The 22,950-nt window shown below is 47.7% G+C and overlaps 1 protein-coding gene across 11 annotated transcripts in view; it reads right to left on the bottom strand.

Moving 5' to 3' along the window:
* ATXN1 (ataxin 1) overlaps positions 1 to 22,950 on the bottom strand; it is a 223,761-nt gene that overhangs the window by 8,818 nt on the left and 191,993 nt on the right. For 10 of the 11 annotated variants that reach the window (XM_063402890.1, XM_063402872.1, XM_063402944.1 and 7 more), the window contains one exon: positions 7,763 to 9,803. In XM_063402890.1, the coding sequence (XP_063258960.1) occupies positions 7,763 to 9,643 (1,881 nt within the window). In that variant the 5' untranslated portion in view covers positions 9,644 to 9,803. Of the gene's footprint in view, positions 1 to 654; positions 763 to 7,762; positions 9,804 to 22,950 lie in introns of all 11 variants that reach the window. The other variant, XR_010081080.1, reaches the window with a different exon arrangement.

Here is a 22,950-nt window from a genome sequence, read left to right as displayed (position 1 = left end):
ACATGGGCATAAGAGTTAGAACAGCTGCAGTGTCTGACAAGCTATTTCCCACCATCCCCTTGTGGTTCCTAGGACCTGTAATTCAAATCTAAAGACTCTTTCCAGAGATGAGCCATCCAACCAGAGGATGGCTCAAGAGAACTCTCAGCTCCGACACGATTTCCTAAATGATCACAGGAACGTCCTCCTGACCTCTGTCTGAACAAGCACTCACTGAGCAGCGTGAAAGGGTGAAGGCACTCTGATTGCCAGGGACAGGCCATGAGCACGTGCACAGTTGTAGTCTTAAAAGCAGCAAGTGAGAGCCTGCCTTCCCCCAGCAGTCTGTTACCAGTCCAGTTTTTTCCCTTCTCACACGCAGTCTTCCACTCTGCTGCAGAGTTTACCTCCTGCACTTCCTCAGGGAGGTGATAATCCTCCTCCTCCTGCAGTTCCTGTACCTTGTGTCCTTTTCTGTACCATGTCCCCTTTCCCCCTACTTCACCCCACTTTAAAGACACATCTGGTAAGGAATCCTATCTAACCATTTTACAGGAGCTGCCACAGCCAGAACAGACCAACAACAGGTGCCCCCTGCTCCCTGACCTTGCAAATGCTGGGCCTTGAGGTCCCAACACGATAAAACACCTGATAAAAACATGATAAAATACCCACTTATCTTTGCACGTGGTAGCAGTCCAGCACTCACTGCAGGCTCAAACACTTGATGTGGACTCATGTGATTCTCAACCCATGGGGCTGATTCCCCCGCTCCCCAGCACACTACAAAGAGAGCAGGAAATTCTTTCTAATACTTCTTCAAAACTTGGCACGTGTTTTTAACTGTTGCCTGTCACATCAGTGAGGTCTGCGATTGTGCTGGCTGGCTTGTGCTGAAGATAGATACCCACTGCTCTGCTCCCACAGTCCTCATGTCCTCTAGAGCGCTTCTCAGGCATGGGGGCAGGATCCCACTGTGATGGTGTAACCCTTATTTGGTAAGGGAGAAAGGGTAGGAGATCACCTGAATACAAGTGCTCACCTCATTTCTGAGCCATTCAGCAGGCAAGGACTATACCAGCTGCCTGGAGAGTCTTCCCTCTCCAAGACCACGGACTCACTTAAAAGGAACATCACAGCAGGCTTGTGAAACCACCTCTCACCTCTGCAGACCAGTAACACTGTCACATCCAGTGTGGCTTTGCACCATTAAAAATATATTTTGACACAGGAGTTTGAGATGCACACTGCACTCCAGTGTTCCAACACACTTGTTCATAATATTAAGAGTGAACCTTGGGATGAAGTTGCACGGTCTGTCTCACAGAAGAGGCTGGACAGCATGGAAGCACTGCCCCCAGCAGCCCTGTCCCCTTGCCTGCTAGCAATGCCACCCCCACAGCGGCCCTCCCTGCAAGCAGGGCCCTGGCAGTGCCCCTCGCACCCCACCAGCTCCACAGCCCTTTTGGGCAAGAACACCTGCTCAGAAATGTCCGACAGCTCAGAGATAGATGCTCCAGAACCAGGAAACCAATGATTCCCACTGGATGTTGACAGGCCTCTGACTAAGTGCATGCCATGCACTAGCAGCCAACTGCTGTTTATGAAAAGCTTGATTCTGTTGGAAAAAAACTAATTGAGTCTATAAATATTTGCTATGTACTTCTGCAACTAGGCCAGCAGATAACACTGCATCCATTATCCTGCCACTCCACCTGCCCAACAGAGTAAGCCACTGTACAAGGAATTTCAAAAGGAGCAGCTTAGAGGCGTAAGACACTACATCAATTTTTGTCATGCTAAACCTTTTCCAACCAGAACTACTTGCCAACTGTCAAACTAGACACACTGCAATAGGGAAAGGGACTTGACTCGAGCCCTGGTTTAAGCTCTGAACTATTGAGAAAGTGGGGCAAGGTAACCATGAAAACCCCATCCCTTCATGTCGCTGGATAAAAACACTCCAGCACCAGGATTTGCAGAAATATTCCCAGATCTTGGGATCCTATTCCATATATATGCATCTCAGTTTAACTGGAGTCTAATCAGCAGAAGTACTGAGTATGCAGCATCTCCCATGGACTTACATGGAAACTGCTGTCTCCACAAGAACTGTAGGCTGTCTTCAGGCATGGATCATCATGGACACAGCTTTCTCCTTTATACTGCTTTTTCTCAGCTCTTTCTTTCTTCCTGCCTGCTGCATTTTTTTCTCTCTATTTCTACTTTTCCATCCTTGTCAAAAGCTATTTGTATCTGTGGGAATCATACTTGCTTGTGTGCATCACCCTCACCAACACACAAGTTCCTCTTGATGTCGACACACTTCCACCACACATTATGCTTTTTTTTTTCTTAATGTAGCATCCAAAACACTTTCCTGAAGGGTTGATCACTAAAACACATGCCAGAATTGGTGGTGGTGATCATGAATAGCACCAAAGATGGTGGAATGCTGGAATTTCCACGATCTGGTCACACTGTACATGTACCACTATTGATTTGAAATGAGTTCCCTCAGGGATTATCAAGCCCTGTTTTAGCTGTCAGCTTCTGGATTCAGCTAAGGAGGAAATTGAGGCAACCATCCTCTAAAAACAATAGTAGTTTAAGACCTTTGAAGTGTGAAAGCTCAGTAAAAACACCCCCACAATGTTTTTTCTGACTACTGCATTAAAACAACCCCCACTTGTTTTAAAAGCTTCTTCCCCCTCCTTGCCCCCCAGTATTTTGCTACGATCATTACAGGAGAGAAGGAAATTTGGAACTTTTCTATCTACTAGTAAGAGGATAAAGTAAGAAACAAACATGTGTGTTCCTCTCAAAGCCTACTGAGGCTCTACTGCAAGCTACATTTATATCTCTATTTGTTAACACTGACTAGTGAAAACACCCGAAACTCTTCAGTGCAACTACTGAAATCTGCGACTTTTATGACCTTTGTCATTTTTATTTCTCAGTCAAACTCAGTATGCAAAACAGGCTTAAGACAGCTTAAGAAACCCCAGCTGGAGCTGGAACACAGATACTAGGGACTGGCAGATCTGATGCCCAGGAAACACCCTTTCCATCATGTAGAAACACAGTAACTTTAGTCTTGAGCCTCGCTGCTGCAACCAAAATAACAAGCACAAAAGTAAAAGGTGCCTAATGACAGCGGTTCATGAGAACAGTATTTTAATAAATGTAAACACACATTTTCCAATTAAGTGTTTTTTCTCCATAATGGTATTAAAATGTGATGAAACTAGGAGTGGCAGGTTGGAAACAAATAGAAGGAAGCAGTTCTGGAAACAATGTGCAATTAAGCAGTAGAGCTCTCCACTGAAGGCCTTGCTGTGGGTGCTGAAAGGCTCCTCGGGCCCAAAAAACAACTGGGTGGACTGTGAAAATAGAAGCTCTCCTCCTGTTGCAGCCGTGAGGCCTGGTAGGCCTCTCTGGCGGGCAGTCGCCTAAGGGCAGAAATGCCTGGTCATGGTGACTAGGCCAAAATAACCCTTCTCCCGTGCTTGGACTCTCTCTTATCTCCCTGTAAGACAATAGGTCACTTTCTACCCCGACTCATACTATTGGACCCCTTCTCAAAACCTTGGTACCCTATAAAAACCCTACTTCTCCCCCAGCTCAGTGGAAGAGCTGTCCCTGAAACTCTTCACGGAAGAAGATAATAAAGATTCATCTGTGGAACTTCATACGGCGCTTCTCTTGTCTCTCCTTGCGTCTGCCAAGGCACCTTAGCAAGCTTATGAGCTGAGAATCACTGCAAAAGAGCTGATCACTGCTAAGAGCTGAATATCACTATAACTAAGCTTGCTAAGTGTTGCCTGTGCCTGGGAGCTTTGCCGGAGTTGCTTGGGCAGGGGGAATGTAGGTGCACCCCTATCCAGGAACAACCAAGGCAGCCGAGACTGACTGAAGCTACTGGGAGAAAAACAAAACCTGGCGCGCTCCTCGGGCCCAAAAAACAACTGGGTGGACTGTGAAAATAGAAGCTCTCCTCCTACAGAGGGAAGCCTCTGCAGTGCCATGCTCCCACACAACCTCCCCTATTCAGAAACTTCAGGACTTCCAATGTTCCCCCCGCACTCCGATGCCTTCGCAGGAGTGGATTTCCTGTAAGACATTTCTGGGGCTGTAGACAGCACCTCGTGCCATAGAACCACTCTCCAGAACATGGTCTGACTGAGCATCTCCCAGGGCTGCATCTACCCCAGTTCAGTCCACTGTTAATACAGCAAAGGCAGGCAGGGCTGGAAGGTCAGGGCCTGCTGCTCTTTGCAGATTGCTCTACGCAATCCCATAATTTCTCACGAGAAGCTGCCTCGTCCAGCAGACCACAGGCCGCCGCCTTTATCCCATGAGCTGTGTCATCTGCTGCACTCCCAGAACTCCGTAACGTGAGGACAGACCACAGCCACCCATCACTTGGAGACAAAAGGACTTACTGTCCTGTGACCAGGGGACATAGATCACATGAGGGGAGGGCTGGGAGAGATCTCCATCTGCAGTAGTGAACTGAGTCAACAGCTCTCTCTGTGTCTGTTATGGTGACAAAGATAATGAAAAGGGGAGCTCAAAAAAAAGTAACCATTTGTGTGTGCATTGAAAGGTGTAAGGGGAAAACTAAACTAGAAGATGTTCTAAAATCATATGCACTAAACTGAACTAGTCAGGGCTACTAATTGGATGGTCTAATGGGACTTTCCCATCTCTAGTGTTTATGATTCTGCTTTGGTTTTATTGTTTTTTGAGGCTTTTTTTAAAAAAAGGAAAATTAAGAACTGTATGGTTGTCTTTTCAATTTAATCTATACTTTAGTAATTATTAGGAACTGAAATGTAGCATTTCAGAGAACTTATATTGCATAGCCTGTGTGCTTTGACCTTAACATCAAGGGAGGTGAATTACTGGCTTCTGTGTCCTGCTGGCAGCAGAAGGACAGACAGGTAATAACGATGAAATTCTTATTACAAAAATAATGTGTGGAATTCCAAAGAGATGTAGATCTACGGGTCTTGTCTTCTAGGCACCTTGAATGCAGAGGAGTAGCAGCTGCACTTTGGGTTCTGGCCCAGCTGATACTTACTTGACTTCTTCATCTAGAGTCAGGATGCTGTGAAATGGAAACCTAGCATCCCTCCAGGGGTAAAGACAGTTAGTTCAGTTATTAAGGCCTGCAGGGGTCTTGATTTTCCTCTAGGTTTCCATACCTGGAAGAAGGATGGATTTTCCAGGTGACTGAAGGACTGGAAAAGGAAGGAAGATGACCCCTTTCTGCCTAAGTGCTGTGCTGGGGAGGGCCAGCAGTGGGCTTGCAGAGACACAACACAACAGTAGCTGCACAGTGCCTCCCTGTTTATATTTCAGTGGTATATGCTCAGCTGAAAATAACCTCCTACCTCTGTCCCTCAACTGGTGAGAAAATTAGCTAATGTTTGCACAGAGCCTGAAAATACAGATTCATCAATATTATAATGACTTCCCAGAGATCCCTGGGAGGAGTAAGTGAGCCAAAGCTAATGATAACAACTCTATTTTTGTACAGCACTTACTCTTTACAAGTTACACTCCCTTGGTAGTACCACTCGAAAAGCTCCCTCCTTGCAGAAGCACGTCTGCAAGTGGAACTCAATTGTAATGGAATACTTTGTGGAGCTGCACTACACACACAGCTCTATCCCCCTGCTCTGGAGTCAAGAGCTCTATTTCAGTGCGGCAGCACCACAGTGCCAGCGCGCAGGGCAGCGCGACCAAGCACAGCACTTTCAGAGAGGAGACCGAGCCTCTTCACACGGGTAATCTTTTAACGACTAATGACTGCTGCACACCTGCAAATAAGGCTGAACACTTCCAGAGCGCCACAGCAGTCCAAGGATGAGGTCACAGACACTTCAACACGTAGAAATACGTGTTCTCTCTCTCTCTTTTTCTCCCCCCTGCCCCAAGGCGAAGGAAAACCGGCAGTTGTCCCTGCTATGCAGGGACACAGCTGATCTGGGAAGAGACCCAAGTCCTGGAATCTGCAGGAAACCTAAATTAAACCCCCGTTTCTAATCATATCTCTATGTGACTTGCTCTCCATTCTGGAACCATCCCCGGTGGGAAACACAGCTGGGGAGTATTTCGGCTGCGATGATGTCAGCCCGCTGCCGATAGGCTTCTCTGTAAGGTGACACTTCGCTGTGTGAGCCCCGTGTGCCAGGCCCTGGATCTGCACAGCCGCGGACTCGCTCCCGTTCTGCCGGAGGATGGCACTCCACCCCCTGCAAAGGCGCAACTCTGCCCAGGGCTGCAGCCCATCGCTGCCTTGACAGCGCTGTGACCGAGACACGACACAAACGCCACCTGCTCATTTGTACCTCTTCTGCTGTGCACACACCCATGGCCTGGCTGCAGGCACAGAAATGTGAGCAAGATGAAAATTGCAGAGTGGAGATTGCTAGTTTCGAAATCTCATTATTCAAGGCACCACAGCAAATGACAGTAACTGGTCCTGATCCAAGGACAGTTTCTCTAACCACGATGCCTGAGATGAGCCAAAACACAGTTAAGCAGTGGGGAAAAAAATCGAGTCTCTATACTGAAAGCATCAGAGGCTCAACTTCAATCAGTTGTGCAGATGTAGGCACATACTTGAACAAACCCACACAGGGCATCTGCCTGTTTGACTTGAGCAGGAGCACATGCCACATGTAGTGATTTACCACGTATGTGCACTTGAGGAAGGACAGGCCATGGGCTGCTGAGACTGTAAGAAATTTTCTTTGTGTGACCTGCTCCTCGGTACCATCACCATTTGCTTTTCTCCTTCAAACCATCAACCTGAGGTGTGTTAATACCTGTGTCCGTGTCCAGTTCCTCTCATTCTCCCTCTCTCCCATTCTGCTTCTCCAGCACTGAGGCTGCAGCATCAGAGGTGCAGATGGTGGAGTTCACAGCACTCGCACCAAAACAAAAGATTTGCAACAGGATTATCTAAACTGAGTAGCTCCAGGAAGCTAAATGCTACACAGTACATCTTTACCTTTCAACATCAATCAACAGAATCTAAATTGCTCAGAAAATGGACAGCATCAGGATAATGCTTTAAAATCAATATGCACTTGTTCTGAACCTAAAAACACTTCTGGAAGATTACAGGTTTTCTCCCTGCTTTGCAAACAGAGAAACAAAGGTCAGATGCACAGCCTGCCCAAACACCTAGATGGCTTTTCCTTCCAAATTGCACTTGACCACAAAATTTACGTGAGCCATGCAGTGTTAAAACCACCTTCAAGCAAAGCCTCAGTAGAACTCTGTAGTGCGTTTCAGTAACTTATGTGCATGAGAACCATTCCCAGGCGGCACCAAGTTTTCAAGGCAATGGAAATTCACAGCCTTGTGCCCTACCTACCTGTTTAGGGCAGCTTTTGATCTGATCCTATCACAACCTTTCTGGTGTGAATTGTAAAAATCACCTATCAAAATGAAAAATGTAACCTTTCATACTCCTTACATTATCTGGTATTTTAATCAAAACCCACGAAAATCATATAAGCCTTTCTGTGAGTTCTCCAGCTATAAAAGAGACCCATTTTATATCCAAGAGTCTACATTTATCACCAGTGCGACCTGATGGCTCCCCCAGCACAGTGAGGGGAATAATTTTTGGTCTACAGTTTGAATCACAGATGGATGAAGAACCAAGCCCGAGCGGATCCAAAGCAAGTGAGCTGTGGTGTGGCCTGGAGGGCCACAGCACGCATCCCAGTCCAACCCCCAGCCCATCATGCGCTGCCATTACCTGTGCTCGATGCTCCCCCACCGCGAACTGTATGACGGCGATGCCCGGGCTATGGCTGTCTTCGATCCTCTCCACGGTGCTGGAGTCGATTTTCAGGTCATTGCTAATTTCCGCGCTCTGTATGAAGTCTTCTGTTTTCAAGTCCTCTACTTTCTTCAGCTCCCCGTTGGCCAGCTGGATGATCGACCCCTTCATGAAGTAAGGGGGCAGCGTGGGGGGCGCGGCGGCAGGGGAGGCGATGGACTGCACCACAGGCAGGTGGATCTGCGCCTGCACCATGGTGGCCTGGTAGGCGGGCTGGGTGGTGAGGGGCTCCGCGCTGAAGTTCTCGCTCTTGGGGACGGCGGTGGTGACGAACGTGTGAGGCACTGCTGCAAACTGAGGAGACGACGTGACGATCGCAGGCGTGACTCCCGACGGCTCCACATCCGCGCTGCCGACCGGAATCAGCAGGGACTGGGTGCCCGGGATCACCAGGTGCTGCGGCAGGCTGCCGGGGTAGCCGATGGCTTGCTGCTGGCCGCTCAGGTAGCCGATCACCGGCGGCTGGGTCCCAGTGTAGAAAGCTGTCGCCGGCAGCCCCACAGGGAGTTGCTCGGAGGCGCTGTGGGTGGTCTGAATGACGGTGTGAGGGGACAGCGTGGCCACCGCCTTCACCCCCTCGTGGCCCAGAGCCTGCTGCGGAGACAAGGCATAGGACCGGTGGGTTGGCTTTCCTAAGTGCAAACTTCCCTTGTCATTGAGGGCTGAAGGAGAGGTCTCACGATTGGCGGCCTGCTGCACCTCCATGTCTGCCGTGGGTGTGCTGCTGTTGGGGACCACCATGACAGAGGCTCGGACACCTGAGGAATCACGCACGCCGTACTCAGCGGGGCTCGAGTGGACCACCACGTGCCTGGTCTCATAATGATGGGGAGCTGGTTTATTGCCTGCTTTGACTAGACCCATGTCGGCAGAAGGCGAAATGCCGTACCTCCGGCTCTTCTCTATCTCGCCGTTCAGTACCTCCTTGGCCTGCATCGCCTGCAGCCGACTGCTCTCGGGTTTCTTGGGGGGATCTCTGGTGACAAAGTGGCCCCCCGAGTCAGTGTACTGCACCACCACTTGGGAGGAAGGGCCGAGGGTGAGGGTGTGCGGGATCACTGTCTGATGTGGGTGCAGGGGGACTGGGATGGTTGGAGGAGAGACATTTCTGACAGTGTTCTGGGAAGAGCTGGAAATGTGGACGTACTGGTTCTGCTGGGCGGGTGGAGGAGACCCAGCAGCAATCAGTCCAGGCGTCCTGACCAGGTGCGGCTCAACTTTGTGCCCCTGCTGGCTTAAGCCGCTCATGCTGGCCAGCAAAGTGGAATAAGCCTCCAGCTGGGAGCGCTGGGATGGAGTGGTCGCAACGGCTGTGGCCGCCGCCACGGCGCCAGTCGCAGAATTGGCTGTTGGGGAAATCAGCTGCGAGGGGATGAATCCCGTGTACGACCCGCTGTACTGGGGCCCGACGAACTGGAAGGTGTGCTGCAGGTGAGTGTACTGCACGGGGGAAACGGGGGTCCCTGACTGGGAGAGGGCGGGCGAGTACACTGTGGGAAGAGTGGTAGAGGCTGGAACGGACCTGGGCGCACTCGGCGGGGAATAGTCCAGCCCTGCAGACAGTGACTTGTGCAAACCCTGCTGCAAGCCTGCCTCCACCGAGGAAGTGCCGCCGGGCCGGTGCCGGCCCCCCAGGCCGCCCTGGCCACTGGGTGTGCTGGGGAGCCATGCCAGGTTATCTGCACGGTGGTTTTCGCTTGGCAGGACCGGCTTCACCTCCGAAGGCAGGCTGGTGGCAGGGATTTCTCGCTTCTTAGGTGGCAGGCATTCATTGCTCCGCTCTTGGTTGGATTTCATCTTTCGCCGTCCCCCCTCCACTGTGCTTGCTTCACTGTCTGGCTGGCTCTGATTTCAGTCTGATAAATGGAAAGTCACATTTGATTTCTGCAGGGGATCCAGTGACTTCATGAGGAATCATCTCCCTGTGAGCACTATCCTCCGACAGCTCCTCTGGATTCTGAAACGAAAGGGTGGGCAAGGGAGATGGGATATCGTCAGCAGGAGAAATGAAAACGAGTAAGCAGACACCACAAATCAGCAAACGGGAAAAAGACCTCTGGAAAAAAAAATAAAAATGGCCAGGCATTGCCACTCACATTAAGGAGCAGTTGACAGCTAGCTATGCTGTGAACAGCAGAAAAATCCTGGGCATGTCTGCTAATGCACCAGGAGAACATTTAAAAATTCAGGCATGTCAGAAACAACCTGGCCATAATTCGGCACATTTAGCAGCAGTCATTTATTTCCCAAGGCCCACTCTCCTTCCTCTACAAAAACCCTCCATGTCTCTATGGTGCCTGCTTTGTTCTTCCAGCCTCTTCTTCCCCTGCAATGACAACACTGCCTTCACCCCAACGTGCCCTAAAAAAAACATGGGAGCACAGCAGGGAGCCCTGAGGCACAGGCACACACAAAATATTGTTAGCAACAAGTCACTGTGAGTGGTGCAGAGAGAGGCTGGTTGGTCACTCCTAAACCCTTTAACCCCAGAGACACCAGCAGGGTGACTTCACGTGACACCATGCGGGGCTGTGGAGGCAGCAGCTGCCTCCTGTCCCCACTGCACACCACAGCTCATTACAGGGACACGTGTGCTTCATCTCCCAGTCTGGCAATGAACCTCAGCCACGCGATCTATTTACAGCAGCAGCCCAGAGCCAGGGATGGATGTGAGCCAGGTTTTTGATGTCTGGTGGGGTTTTTTTGACCCAGTGCTTTGAACTCCCTCTGCTACTGATGCCTCACATTCAGGTGTCCAGGCAGGACTCTGCTGGGAGGAGCCCCCTGCCACATGCAGGTAGGCCAGAGCCAGGTGCTGGCACCGTATCCATCTCTGGCAGGATCCAACCCCACTGCTTCTTAGTCACTGCTGCACCACACTCACAGCCACGGCCACAGGTCCAAACACTGAGCAAACTACTCAGCCGTGGGGACACCTGCCCAGAACTGCTTGGAAAAGCTTGTTTGAGCTTCCTGATCCAAATCATGAGCCCCCACCACTATAAAAACTTGCAGTTTTATATTGGGCTGATATTGTTATTGGAGCAAGTAAGTTGCTTTCTCTGCATCACCTACTTCATCCAAAGGCAACAAAGCCTTCCTAATTCTTTTATTACCTGCTAAAGGAAATATTGTAACTAAACCACATTTGCTCTCTTCCTGAAACCTACCTTGCCTTGCCTAATCAGCCTTTGTGGAGAGTGAAACTTTTCCTCAGCCCCTATCCAGCCACCACCTGTCATCTGCATTTCTGGCTGTTTTGAAAGTTGTAGAAATATGGGTGATGAGAAACCGCACACCTCACATGAGCAGCATCTCAACAAGCAAAGCATGCATTACATGTAAGAAGAATAGAGAGAAAGAATTAAGAGTGGACGTAAAAGAATATGGAAATAGGATATAGCCCACTTTAAAGAGAACGCTGAGCAGCAGTAATGATACTTATCTTATGGCAAGTAATATTCCTTTGGGGGATTTCTTTCCCTGCTGCCTCATTTCTAATGAACAATAAGCCTGATGTTTATATGTGTATGAAGTACTTTGAAGACACACTAGACTCAGATTAAACCTATCTTTAAAAGCACTCTTTACATTTATGGTCCTCCAAGCTGTTGTAAGCCTGCAGGAAAAGTCCAAACCTTCTAATGGTTTGATACAATCAGTCTTAAGTTAATTATTCCATTCTTTAAATATTGATAAACAGTAATGAAACACCAACAGCTAGAGCTGGGGAAGGAGGGTAAAGCACTGTTTCGGGGTAGATTCCCTGGCTTTGAGGAGATAGGGAGGATGAAAGAACTCAGGGCAGCTTAAGATGTGCAAGGGCTGGTGACACCCAGAGCGCAGCAGCCCAGGCACTCTCCTGACCTGCCCCGGTCTGTCAGCGCCATCGCCTCGGCACCGCGACTGCAGCGACGAGGGCAGCCAGGAGACAGGGTCCCTGCTGGATCAGCACGGGCCTTCCCCTCCTCCTAACAGTTGCTCTGCGTGTCTTGGCAACAGCTAAAATTATTATATTACACATGACTTACAGATTTTTCTTTTTAAGTTCGACTAAAAATAAAACTGCCGAGCTCACATTTGCGCAGTCATCCTTGGTTAACTTTAGCTCTCTGCAGCCTTCTGCCCCGGACAGTCAGCTTGGGTAGGTAAGTCAGCAGATCCTGGCCCCAGCAGCTGCCCAGGGGTGACGTCCTCAGCATGGGGTGCTCATCCTGCTCCCCTTGCAACAGGGAGCTTGTGCTGGGCTTGGATCATCCTCCAATCTCTTCTGGAACATGAGCTGCAAATCAGAATTTAAATATGCTCCCACGGGGAAAAGCTGAGAGCAGAGGCAGAGGGCTGGCTTCTCTGCCTGCAACAGAGCAGGGAGCTTGTACATGGGACTGAATAGGGACATGTTCTTTTGCTGTGATGGCTCCCCAAACCAGGCTCCCTAAAACCAGTGGTTCCAAAAGTTCAAGCCATCTGGGTTCAGCTTCTCTGCATCGAAAGTAGTACTATGAAGCTCTGTGAAATGGGGTTTCATTATGCAGGAGCTGAAGCAAACATTTTATTCTGCTAAACAGCATTGAACCACTAAGGTTTGGGTGGCCTCCAATGTCAAAGCTAACATCCTTCAAAAATACCAAATACTAACTCTTTTGGGCTGTGCATTTTGGGTTTTTTGGTGTAAATCTTTCAGATAGCTGACTTCATCTTTATCGGTAATAAAAGGGCTGCCCAAGATCTCCTGGAGAACACAGGAAGAACGAATAAATTTAATGGAGACGAGATGAGACAGCCATAGACCAGTGAATACTGCCCCACTTTTCCAAGACCAAGCATTTCACAGTGAGACTTTGAACTCTTAACAGACATAGGATTGGGTTTGCAAAAAATGCAAAAATGCAGCATAAACCACCCTACTTCTACTTCAAGACTTAAAAGTAACTTTTCAGCATAATTCAAGTTCCAGCAACAGTAAAGATAAGACAGGACTGATTTTGCTTGGGAAGCAATGAAAGGGAGGTAACCCAAACCAGAGTGTCTCAAAGGCTAGAGGTACAAGACCTGGTTTAACTGTTTTTTGCTGGCTGTCCTAGAAAGATGAATGCCTGCCTTCTGCGGCGTGCCACAGGGTTTGTTATTTGGTTTTTTGGTGTTTTGGTTTTTGGTGGTTTTTTTTTTTTTTAATTCAAGACATTTTTCTGACTCTGCAGCTTTCCCTTCTCTTTAATTTTAGAGCTGTCAATCACGATTTGTAGGATATGCAAATGAGCAGGAAACACCAGGTGATTTTTTGCTCCTGTGTGTGTCACAAGTGCGTGCGTGCGTGCAGGCATGTGTAATTATGGCTGGGAAGGTAAAAGGGACAAAGAGATCAGGGAGAGCAGCTGGACTTCGGTATCTCTGGCAATGAGTACACATGGAACATTGCTAAACTGTCTGGACAGCCAGTGTCCGCTGGCAGTCTGCCCACACACAAATTCCTGGAAAGGCTTAAGGCAGAAAAATAATCACTTGGAGGAGTCACCATCTGGGCTTGCTCTGGTCCCAGAGGGATTGCTCACTGGAGCTCGGGACGTGCATTTTCATGCAAAACTCCAGCATCTCTTTAAAGGCACTTAAAATCTCACTATGTTTCCCAAAGCAGCATTTTTCTACTTTTTTCATCTAATAAATTTAAAACACAGGAGAGGATATTGGGTTATAGCTTCAGATGCTGACCTCCTTTATTTATCTGGAGTTCACTGCAGCAAAGGTAAAACCAGAACGCAACTGTCCAAACACAGCGACATGCTGTGTCACACTACCCAGGACTGAGTCTTGGGGTGCGTGGAAGTTGGGGCCAGAACCACAAACCACAGCAGCACCTGGCTATGTAAACGGTGGGATTTTCACTGCCTTGAGAAATCAAGCACTTTCTTTGTTCCATGGTGCAGCTAACATCCTTTTTTGGGTTTCTAAACCACCTTCAAAAATCTTTTCTCTCATCCTCCTCTAGTTCCTGACCTTTCTGCGGTTGCCAGCAAGCTCACACTATCATGTGCCACCAGAAGGAAGGAGTGGTGCAAGAGGCAAACACCCAAGGGGGGCACACATTCACTTCCAACTTCAGGGATATTCAATTAAACCAGTCACCGATAGTCTTTTGCTGTTGTCAAAAGATTCCTTTGATGGCAAATCCTAAAATTACACAGAGTACTACGACTTTTCAACTTCCACTTTCCAGCCAGGTATGACCAGCAAACTCTCGCATTTACCCGTGCACTAGAAAAACTGTGTCTCTCCTCCATCCGACACCGCTGCCCTGCCTGGTGCGCATATGTTAACGCAGCATTCGCAGACCGAGCCTGATACGCGGCTCTTTCTGTCTGGGGTGTTACCGGGCAGATGCAGCAGCGCAGCCCGATGCTCCCGCCTCAAACCAGCCGCCCATCCTATCACGAGTGAGTGATTTCGGCATGCTGGAAATGAGTGAGAAGGGAGGCACTCCGTTCCACCTCTCCCCTCCCCTCCTCTCCTGGGAGGCTGGCATCTTGCACGATCAGATTCAGAGAGACGAAAAGACAGACACACTGCAGAGGGCTCCGCAGCTGCATTCTGGCTCTCGGATCTGTACGCCAGCTTTCTCCCCCCGCTCCACAGCCTGCCCGCTGCCAGCTACATATTCATGGTTGTAGCTGCTACAGATTCCATTAGCCCTGCCATGTGCAGCTCCGCGCACGCCAACAATAGCTATAGGAGTTTATTGTCCAACCCGACCAATTTCACAGCTCCCTGGCAGAATTCCCGGGAGGGCCAACTGCAGAGATCCATTAATAAGGAACATGAAAACCTCTAATAAAATTTGAAATTCTCCACCCAAAAGGAAAGGATTCCTGATCAACACCGCATCCGCAAGACAGATTGTCCAGTGCAGTGTTAGTTCTTATTATACTTCTGGGAATCTGCCACAGCAAATTGCTACAAGTTTCGGGCACAGTTCTGCACGTCCTTCCTCTCCCCAGTCAGCTCAGACAGACTCCACACGAGACAAAAAGCAAGTGGTACGAACAAACCTCAGCGAGCACATCACCAGATGTGAGACGCCCAAAGGCTCAACATTCCCATCAATTTCATGGAAGTATGTAGGTATCAGAGTTGAGAGAGGAAGGTTTAGGAGGAAAAAACAGTGTATTTAGGAGGAAAAACAGTCATATTCCCAAAAGGACGGACTGGTGATGGAATCCCAGAACAGCCATTCAAGTGCACAGGTGATACAAACTGATTATTAGAAAGCTAATCCACTGATTAACTGACTGTTTCTGCTACTTAGCCCGAATTCTGAGGATAAGGAGAAATGTGCATGTCCTAAGCAGGGCACATGCCTCCTGTGCTACTGTGGTTAGACTGTGCTTAGTTAATAACACATAGTTATTATGCCTGGTAGGTGCTGGTGAACTGCACAGGAACATGGTGCTAGAATTATCTTTGGTTTTGGCTAAGCTAACTGCTGAATGAAGAGATGGAATTAACTTTCAGAAGTTTGCAAGTTTCTGCCATCAGATCATCTGGGTGCCATCACTTTATTCTGCAACAGGAGATGCCCTTATTTTCAGCATCTGTAAAAGTCACTCCGTGCTCTGGGTGTGCAGCAGACCTTTCTGTCCTTTCTGTGCACACACACAGCAGTGCAGCTACATGTAAGCCTTGCAAGACTGTGAGTACCACGGGTGGTTTAAACAGATTCACAGCTGCCTGCATCCTTTGTTTATACAGAAAAAAGCTTTAAGCAAAGGTGATCCCTCCTCTTCCAGCATGTTTTGCAGAGATGTTGTACCAGAGCATGCAATACAAGATGTCAGGGAGGCTGGAAGCAATGAAGCATTTCCTCTGAGAGCCGCAAGTTGGCCCCGTCAGGGCTGACATTGGAGGGCTGGCTGTTTTGGCCATCCTGCCACCCTCCCAGCCCACCCCAAAGCAGCACCCTCACTCCCTGGCATAGAAATCCCCCACCTTGCAGTGCCAGACCTGGGCTCTCAGATGTCAGGAGTTCAGTCTAGCTTCTCGCCTCTGAAACACATGACACTGGTTCACAAATAAAAGATTTATTAAAATTATAAAGATGAAGGGTATTATTATTATCATCATCATCATCATCATCATCATCACCACCACCTCTTTTAACTTGCCGTTCTGCTGGGTGAGGCCTTTCAGGCTCAGGGTCTCTATCTTTTTCCCGCAGCCCACAAGACCAGAAACTTATTAATTTAGCTAAAAGTGGAATTTCCTGTCTCATCATTTGACACCAGGAACTGGAGTTTTGTGAAATAGCATCAGATATCCACAGATAAAAATGCATGAGCCAACAGTGATGATTGCAGTGAGGGTTTTTTTGAGGGTGAACTGCTGGACTCCAGAGCCTTATGCCTCTGTGGGGGAAGGGAAAGGATGTAACTGCTAAGTGAGGGTCTGAGCCCTGGAGCAAAGCCATTTGAGTGTGCACAGCTTGATGTGCAGCTCTCTCTCTCAACTGCACAGCAGGAAGTGCACCTCAGCTGACCCTACAAGAAGCAGCTCCATCTGCAGCCACAAAGGAAAGTTCTGGGGCTGCTCAGGCCTGGGGTCTCAGCTCAGGCTGGCTGCCAGCTGCACAGTGCCACGTGGCTGGAGCTCATTCCAGCAGTCCCACAAGTCCCACAGTCCCATGTGGCTGGAGCTCATTCCAGCAGCTTGATGATTTACCACCATGCCGCACTGAGGCTTCACAGCCTGACAGAGGCCTGCCAAACCCTCCAAAGCCCTGCTCCCCAAGCCTCAGTGGGCTGTGCCAGGACATGAGGACCACCAACCCAAGATGCTCGGGAAGTCAGCATTCCACTACACACATACCCAGAGTCTGCGGTGCCAGCAGGGAAGCTGGGGAGCAAACACACATAAATTAAAGTGCTCCTTCAACCCCACCGACACCGGGACAGAAAGGGGGATCCCACTATGCAACTCCACAAGTGGCCAGCACAGCATCCAACTTCCTTTTATCTCCTGCTTTGCAGCGACTGGTGCCAGAGCAGGACATCTGACAGTGCTCAGTGACACCCTTTACTTTCACACCCATCCCATAGAGGCACTTCTGCAGCTTAAATGAGTGAACAGAGTTCATTTATAAACAAGTCTAATACAGAAATTACTGTGTTGATGTTTTTCATTTATCTAAAATGTGCCTACAATGTGGCTACAATGGGAGCTGCCTACACAATTTTCCATTGAAAATTTCACATGAGTGACTATAAACGTAGCAAACACCCACTCGCCACTCATTTTAACTTGTGACAGAAACTGTCATGCCTGTATGAACACATTTGTACTGCAGATATGTCACACAGGTCTTCTTCCATGTGTCTGAAAATGCTCGCTAACATTCTCTCCATCTTCTGCAAAACAAATTAAGAGAGACGCCTGGCTTCGCTGCCAGGAGACTTGAGTAAGACCCCCACGAAAAATTACAGAAACCGGGGGCGTTTCACCCCTTTGAAGATGCAGCCAGAAACACCAGCAAGCAGCAGCCAACTCGGAGCAGCCATTTCACAGATAAGCACAGGAGCTCACGGGGAGGAGTGTGCCCTTAAACCTGGCTGATAAGGGGACCGTGTGAGAGCATGGCTTTAGGGGAAGATTTGGAAAGGTCATCTGCATGCTCAGTGCCTTTCCTTGGAAGTCTTCCCTGCAGACTGCTTTTCTGGTAGATTTCACGTGCCAGCAAATTAGACTATAATTAGTCCATCTGTAAAGTGTGAAACACGAACTGATGTTAAATTCCCCTTGAAATGGATCCCAACACCTTGCCTTCTCTCAGACTTCATTCAGCAAAGCTTTAAATTGAAGCCATTTTGCACCAGCCCTTTCTCACTGCCTCAGCACACTGCCTTGCTGCCCTCCCATATCAGGATGAGTGACCATCACTACTGACAGAACAGAAAAGCCAGCAACTCATGCTGATCTCGAGGCACACAGCATGTACCCCCAGTGCTACAGACAGAGAATGAGTTAAATGTCCTCCTCAGGCACCTTTTTTTTCCTCTAACTCTTAATTTTTTTTCTTCTTCATTCCAGTCAGCTACATTTGGGTGTGGCCTGCAGCACCACCCACTCATCCTGCACAGACCCTCACACTGACCATCTCAGCACAGGCAGTGTCGTAGGTCAGTGCATGTAGGAATACACAAGAGCAAGAAAAAAGCCAAATCAACTCTTCTGCACCTTCTCTCTCTCTGAAACGCCTCCCCAGGCCCTGCAGCCCACAAAACCAAGTGACTAGTTACTCTTCCTGACTCAGTGAGTGGGGAGCCTCCCTCCTGCCTAATGGGGAGCAAACATAAAATAGGCACAGAGCCCAAATCCATCACCAGTGTCACTTGACTGAGGCCAGCATGGCGAGGCTGAGATTGCCCCACCTGTTCTGGTTAGGCAACACAGAAAACAATCAAAGGAATCAAAGGAAAAAGAAAAGGATTATACAAACATAGCAGGTTCCACAGTCACAAGCTCCAGTTACAATTAAAAAACCCACCCATTCCAACTAAGAATGCAAATCATCATCGTTGCTCTCAAGCAGGGAACGTTGACAAACGAAGGCGGTGTGCTAACAAGCAGTGCCAGTACTCTTAATTTAAGTATGTGAGAAACAAAGGTATGTACCATCCAGGGCTGCCAGAAAGAACTTGCCTTAAACAACAATCAAAAAGAACTCTGAGGATTTAAAAATCACTTTTCTTACAAAAAAAACAGACACAAGAAAACCTTTTGCTCTATTTTTCCCAGCCAGGTGAAGAAAGAACAAGAAAACAAAAAATCACACAGCTCCCATCAAGGTTATTTATACAGAAGTTTTGAACTCAGGAACTAAAAACATTCCTGCATTGAACCTGTGGGTCCAGTGAATCACAGCTTGGAAACCTGAATGGACCTTTTGTAAAAGCCACTGAGTCATGAACATGCTTTCTCACCGCTGCGATCACTTCTGTGAAAGCACCTTACCCATCTGCCCCTGGAAATCCACGGCGCAAGACAAGTGACTCCCGACACCAGTGAAATGGACAAAAGGATGACTAGCTACCTGCAGCTGGTTTCAATCCCAGAGCCGAGTAATTATTGCAGCCCTCTCCTGTGGCTCATATGGAGCGCAGCATGGAGCTATAAAGCGTTATGCAAGTCTAATGTGCTGCCAGATCTCTTAGAGCAAGCAGCAGCCAAGTTGCTCCCTCCCACCATTGGCTCAGCTTCATTAACTTAATCAGGTATTCATTCATTCATTCACTCACTCATTCAAGAAAAAAAAAAATTACTCTAAACCTGGCAAATAGCCAATGCCATGCACGCAGGGAGCATGCTCACATCAGCCACTGGGGCTGGAAGAAAAAGGATAATCTAACATTCCTCTAGCTCTGAACAGGGCTTTAGCTTTGCACGCAGCCCAGGCACAAACACATCTTTGCCACGGCCTCCCCAAGAGCACGCAGGGCTTGGGAGCTGTGCTGAGGTCAGATGCTGGCGCTGGAGACCGCAGAATTGAGAGCAGCCCTGTATGTCTGCGCAGCCAGCAGGAAGCTGAGTGGGGAACTTCCCCAGAGCAGTGACTAATTAAACAATTTGATTACTTAGGGGAGAAAAAAAGGGAATTTCGGAAGGATCAACTCAATTCATTTTGCTGCAAGGTTGCTGCCCCCTTCTGCACTTACCACATACGTTGCCACATCTTAGTCCAGACAGAAGGGACCAAAGAGAACAGAAATAGGATTTTTAAAAAACCAACAAACCATAAATAAGAAGAGAAGCATCACTCAGCTAATATTAAAAGCAACTGGTAATGGAAATCTGTTTGACCCCCATATTTATAAATGTAAGACTTCCTACAGGCATGTAGCACTCAAGCATTGAATACAGCCCCCACCCTTGTACAATTCTTGCACTTATTTTTCTTAGTCTTTGCATGTAAGTCTGCAAAGAACATTATTACTTCCCTCTAGCTGTCATCAGAATGACTTTCACTGCATTATTTTTCCAGCACACTATAAGAAAGCTGCTTCGTAACTATTCCAAAAAGCAGGCCTTGAGAATCAGCTCTGACTTTGCTGTGAAGAGCTTCATGCAAGGAGCCAGGCTGGACTTTAAGGAAAGGGGAAAGGTGTTACATTTCCCTCAGTGGAAGCTGAGCAACAGCATGCAAGCAGTCAGCATCTCTCCCCCCTTACCTCATTCTGCCCTGTGTGAAAAAAATACCAGATGGCAGATTACTCTGAGCAAGTCCATAAAAGTAACATGGAAATATAAAGCACTTTAGACTGTTTCAAAATAGTGTTTATGGTTATATAATGCAAATGATATATCCTGGTGCAAATCTTCAGCCACAGACCTGGCTGACATGGCTCAAGAGCATCTTCACTCCCCACCTTCCCCCAGTGATGCAAATCAGATGTTACAACCCTCCATGCTCTGTTATCATGGAGAGCACAAATATTTTCTGTAGGAACCTCAAGTGCCTCTTCTGTAGATAGCCTAAAAGTCACTATTTCTCTCCAGATTAAAAAAAACCCAAACCTGAAATCTTCTATGGCCACCACCATAAACCATGATACAAATGGCAAATAGACAAAGACTTTCAAAGAAGGGTTATTAATGTAAGGCCAACACCTAGCTAAAGGTCTGCAGTTCAGATGCACTTAGCAAAAGCATTCAAACGACCCCAACCCAAAACCTGTTACTCTGATCCTGCCTCCACTTCTGACCGTAGCACAGAAGCCCATGATTAACTGGAGGATCCCTTCCTGAAGCTCTCTGTAGGTGGATGGTGCTGAAGAGCACCCAAGTAACTAGCAGCCAAGCAAAGACACAGCTTCTGAGGAACCAGCTGTTAACATGTTGAAGGGCTACAAGTGAGATTTACGCATTGCAGCTCCCTGGCAAGTGAAGAGTGAGGTATGGCTGAACATCGCTTCTTTGCTACACGACAGCACCATGGATTTTCTGACTGTAAGAGAAAAACTAGTCAGCATGCTTTTCCTGCATTAATAGAATTAAAGAAGAGAAAGAGATGCAAAGGTGTCTGAAGACAACCTGTTTCTTAGTCCTTAGCTTCCTGCACTCCAGAGTGTGTAAGACACCAGCCAAGCAGTCTCGAATACCCTACACTGAAGTCAGCCTCCTCACTGGAAGTTCAGTCTTGAGCTAAGGGCCTTTCAATTACCTAAGCTTTTAAGCACTCTGGCTCTTTCATTACCTTTGCCCCCACCTCTCACCCTTCTCCAAATAGGTCCAAAGATTGGAAGCTCCTTCTTTTCACTTCACCTCCCTTCTCTTGCAGCCCTGATACAATTCAAGACACACTCAAGACACGATACAAACCCTTCTTCCTCTGCCCAGACCTAACTTCCCCTGTCTGGCCTGAACAGCTGCTCAAGCCTTCTTCACTGCAGTCACCTCCTTTCCTTACATCAGGGCAACAAATCTCCTGAAATTCCTCCTCCTGGGCTCTCCTCAATGCATCATGCTCCATACATGGGAGCATCTAGCAAGATGTGATTTCTGACACCAGAAATAGCTGTGCAGTTTTAAAGCAGGCTATCAGAAGAAGGTCAGGAACATAAAGGAGCAGGAGAAGAAAACCATCCTGGGAACACTGAGAATTTTATCCCAAATGATCCAAACTTTGGCAGAAGTTGTACTTTGGTCTAGATAAATAAAAGGGATGTGGTTTGAGCAATTCTGGTTCTTTATATGAATAATTTCACTGCTCCCTCTGAAAGAATCATTAGATGAGTATGGGGTTTCATGATTCAAGATAGGAGAATGAGAAGGCAGTATTTCAGCACTGTGAAATGAGGCTTGCGTGTCTAACCACACTACCAGCTCAGAGTTCACTTCTCACAAGTGTCAAGTATATTTTCCATTCTGTACTTCTGCAAGCCCTAGTTCTGTCTGTTGTCATCACTCATGGGGATTTACCTAATCCCTGAAACGGCAGAAAAACATCATCTTTTTTTTTTGCTGGAGAAACAGAATCATGTCTCAAGCACACTGAAAAATTCAAATTGTATGTATCATTTATTATAGCTCCATTCATCCACCCTGTGTTGACAGTATAAATACAAATGATGCCCTTAACAAAATGCTGAACTGCAATCCAATGTATTAATGGTATTTCTTAGAGATTTCTACTCACTTTTGCTGTTTCTCTGCTAACATTTCTCACCCTTCAGTATACTCAAGCAGCTGCCTGTTTATACAAACAAAGCCTGAAAGAGAAATGTTGATTCACTTCTTCATCAAAGTTGGTGACTTTAGCTCTATCCACTGGTCTGAACTAGAAAGTGGGGCAAAGACAATCAAAAGTTAGTGGTTCATTTGAAGTCTATTATCTTGCAACTCAGCTACAAAAGGAGACTTGACAACTTTCTAAGCACAAAAATTCACCTTTCCAAAGTTTTATTTTTAACACTAGTGGGCTGTTCTATTGACCTTTAAAATCCATTATGTCACATTATACATGGCTGGTACAACTTGCTGTACAGCTCTGTTCATACACAAATAAATGACAGTGCAGTTCCAGATTTTATTTGCACTCCTTGGACCCATGCAAGCAAATCCAGCTCAGAACTATGTGTCCTCTACTGACAGAGCTCTCCTACCAACTACAGCCCTTTGCACAGGGCCCAGTAAACCTGTGTTAGCCCTTTTGTGGTGACAGACACGTCCCACTGAGGTTTGCCAAGGAGCTTGAATGGGTACTATCCACAGGGCTCTGAAGTGCTACCCCCTGGCTGGGGCTAAGGCAAGACTGAGTATGAAAACTTTTCTATTCAAGGATACCTCACTAATGACCACATTTCAGTTTCCACATCACTTAAGGACCTCTCAGAAGCACTCCAACTAAATTAGGGGAAGGAAAGAGATTCAGCCTGGCATTTGAGTGCTCAAAATCTTTGTGCATTCTTCTTCAAGCCAGAATTTAAATGCTGTTCTCCCAGAGAAGAAAATAGTTTTAATAGGCTCAGATACTCCCACTGCAAAGCAGAACCCAATGGGGAAACTTCCTTGGGAGAGGACAGCTCCTGGGGGAGTCCCTTGCAAAACACTGCCACATCTCA

Source organism: Prinia subflava, chromosome 1, assembly GCF_021018805.1.
Source record: "Prinia subflava isolate CZ2003 ecotype Zambia chromosome 1, Cam_Psub_1.2, whole genome shotgun sequence".
NCBI classification, from domain to species: Eukaryota; Metazoa; Chordata; class Aves; order Passeriformes; family Cisticolidae; genus Prinia; species Prinia subflava.
This window is presented reverse-complemented; position numbering and strand designations above follow the sequence as displayed.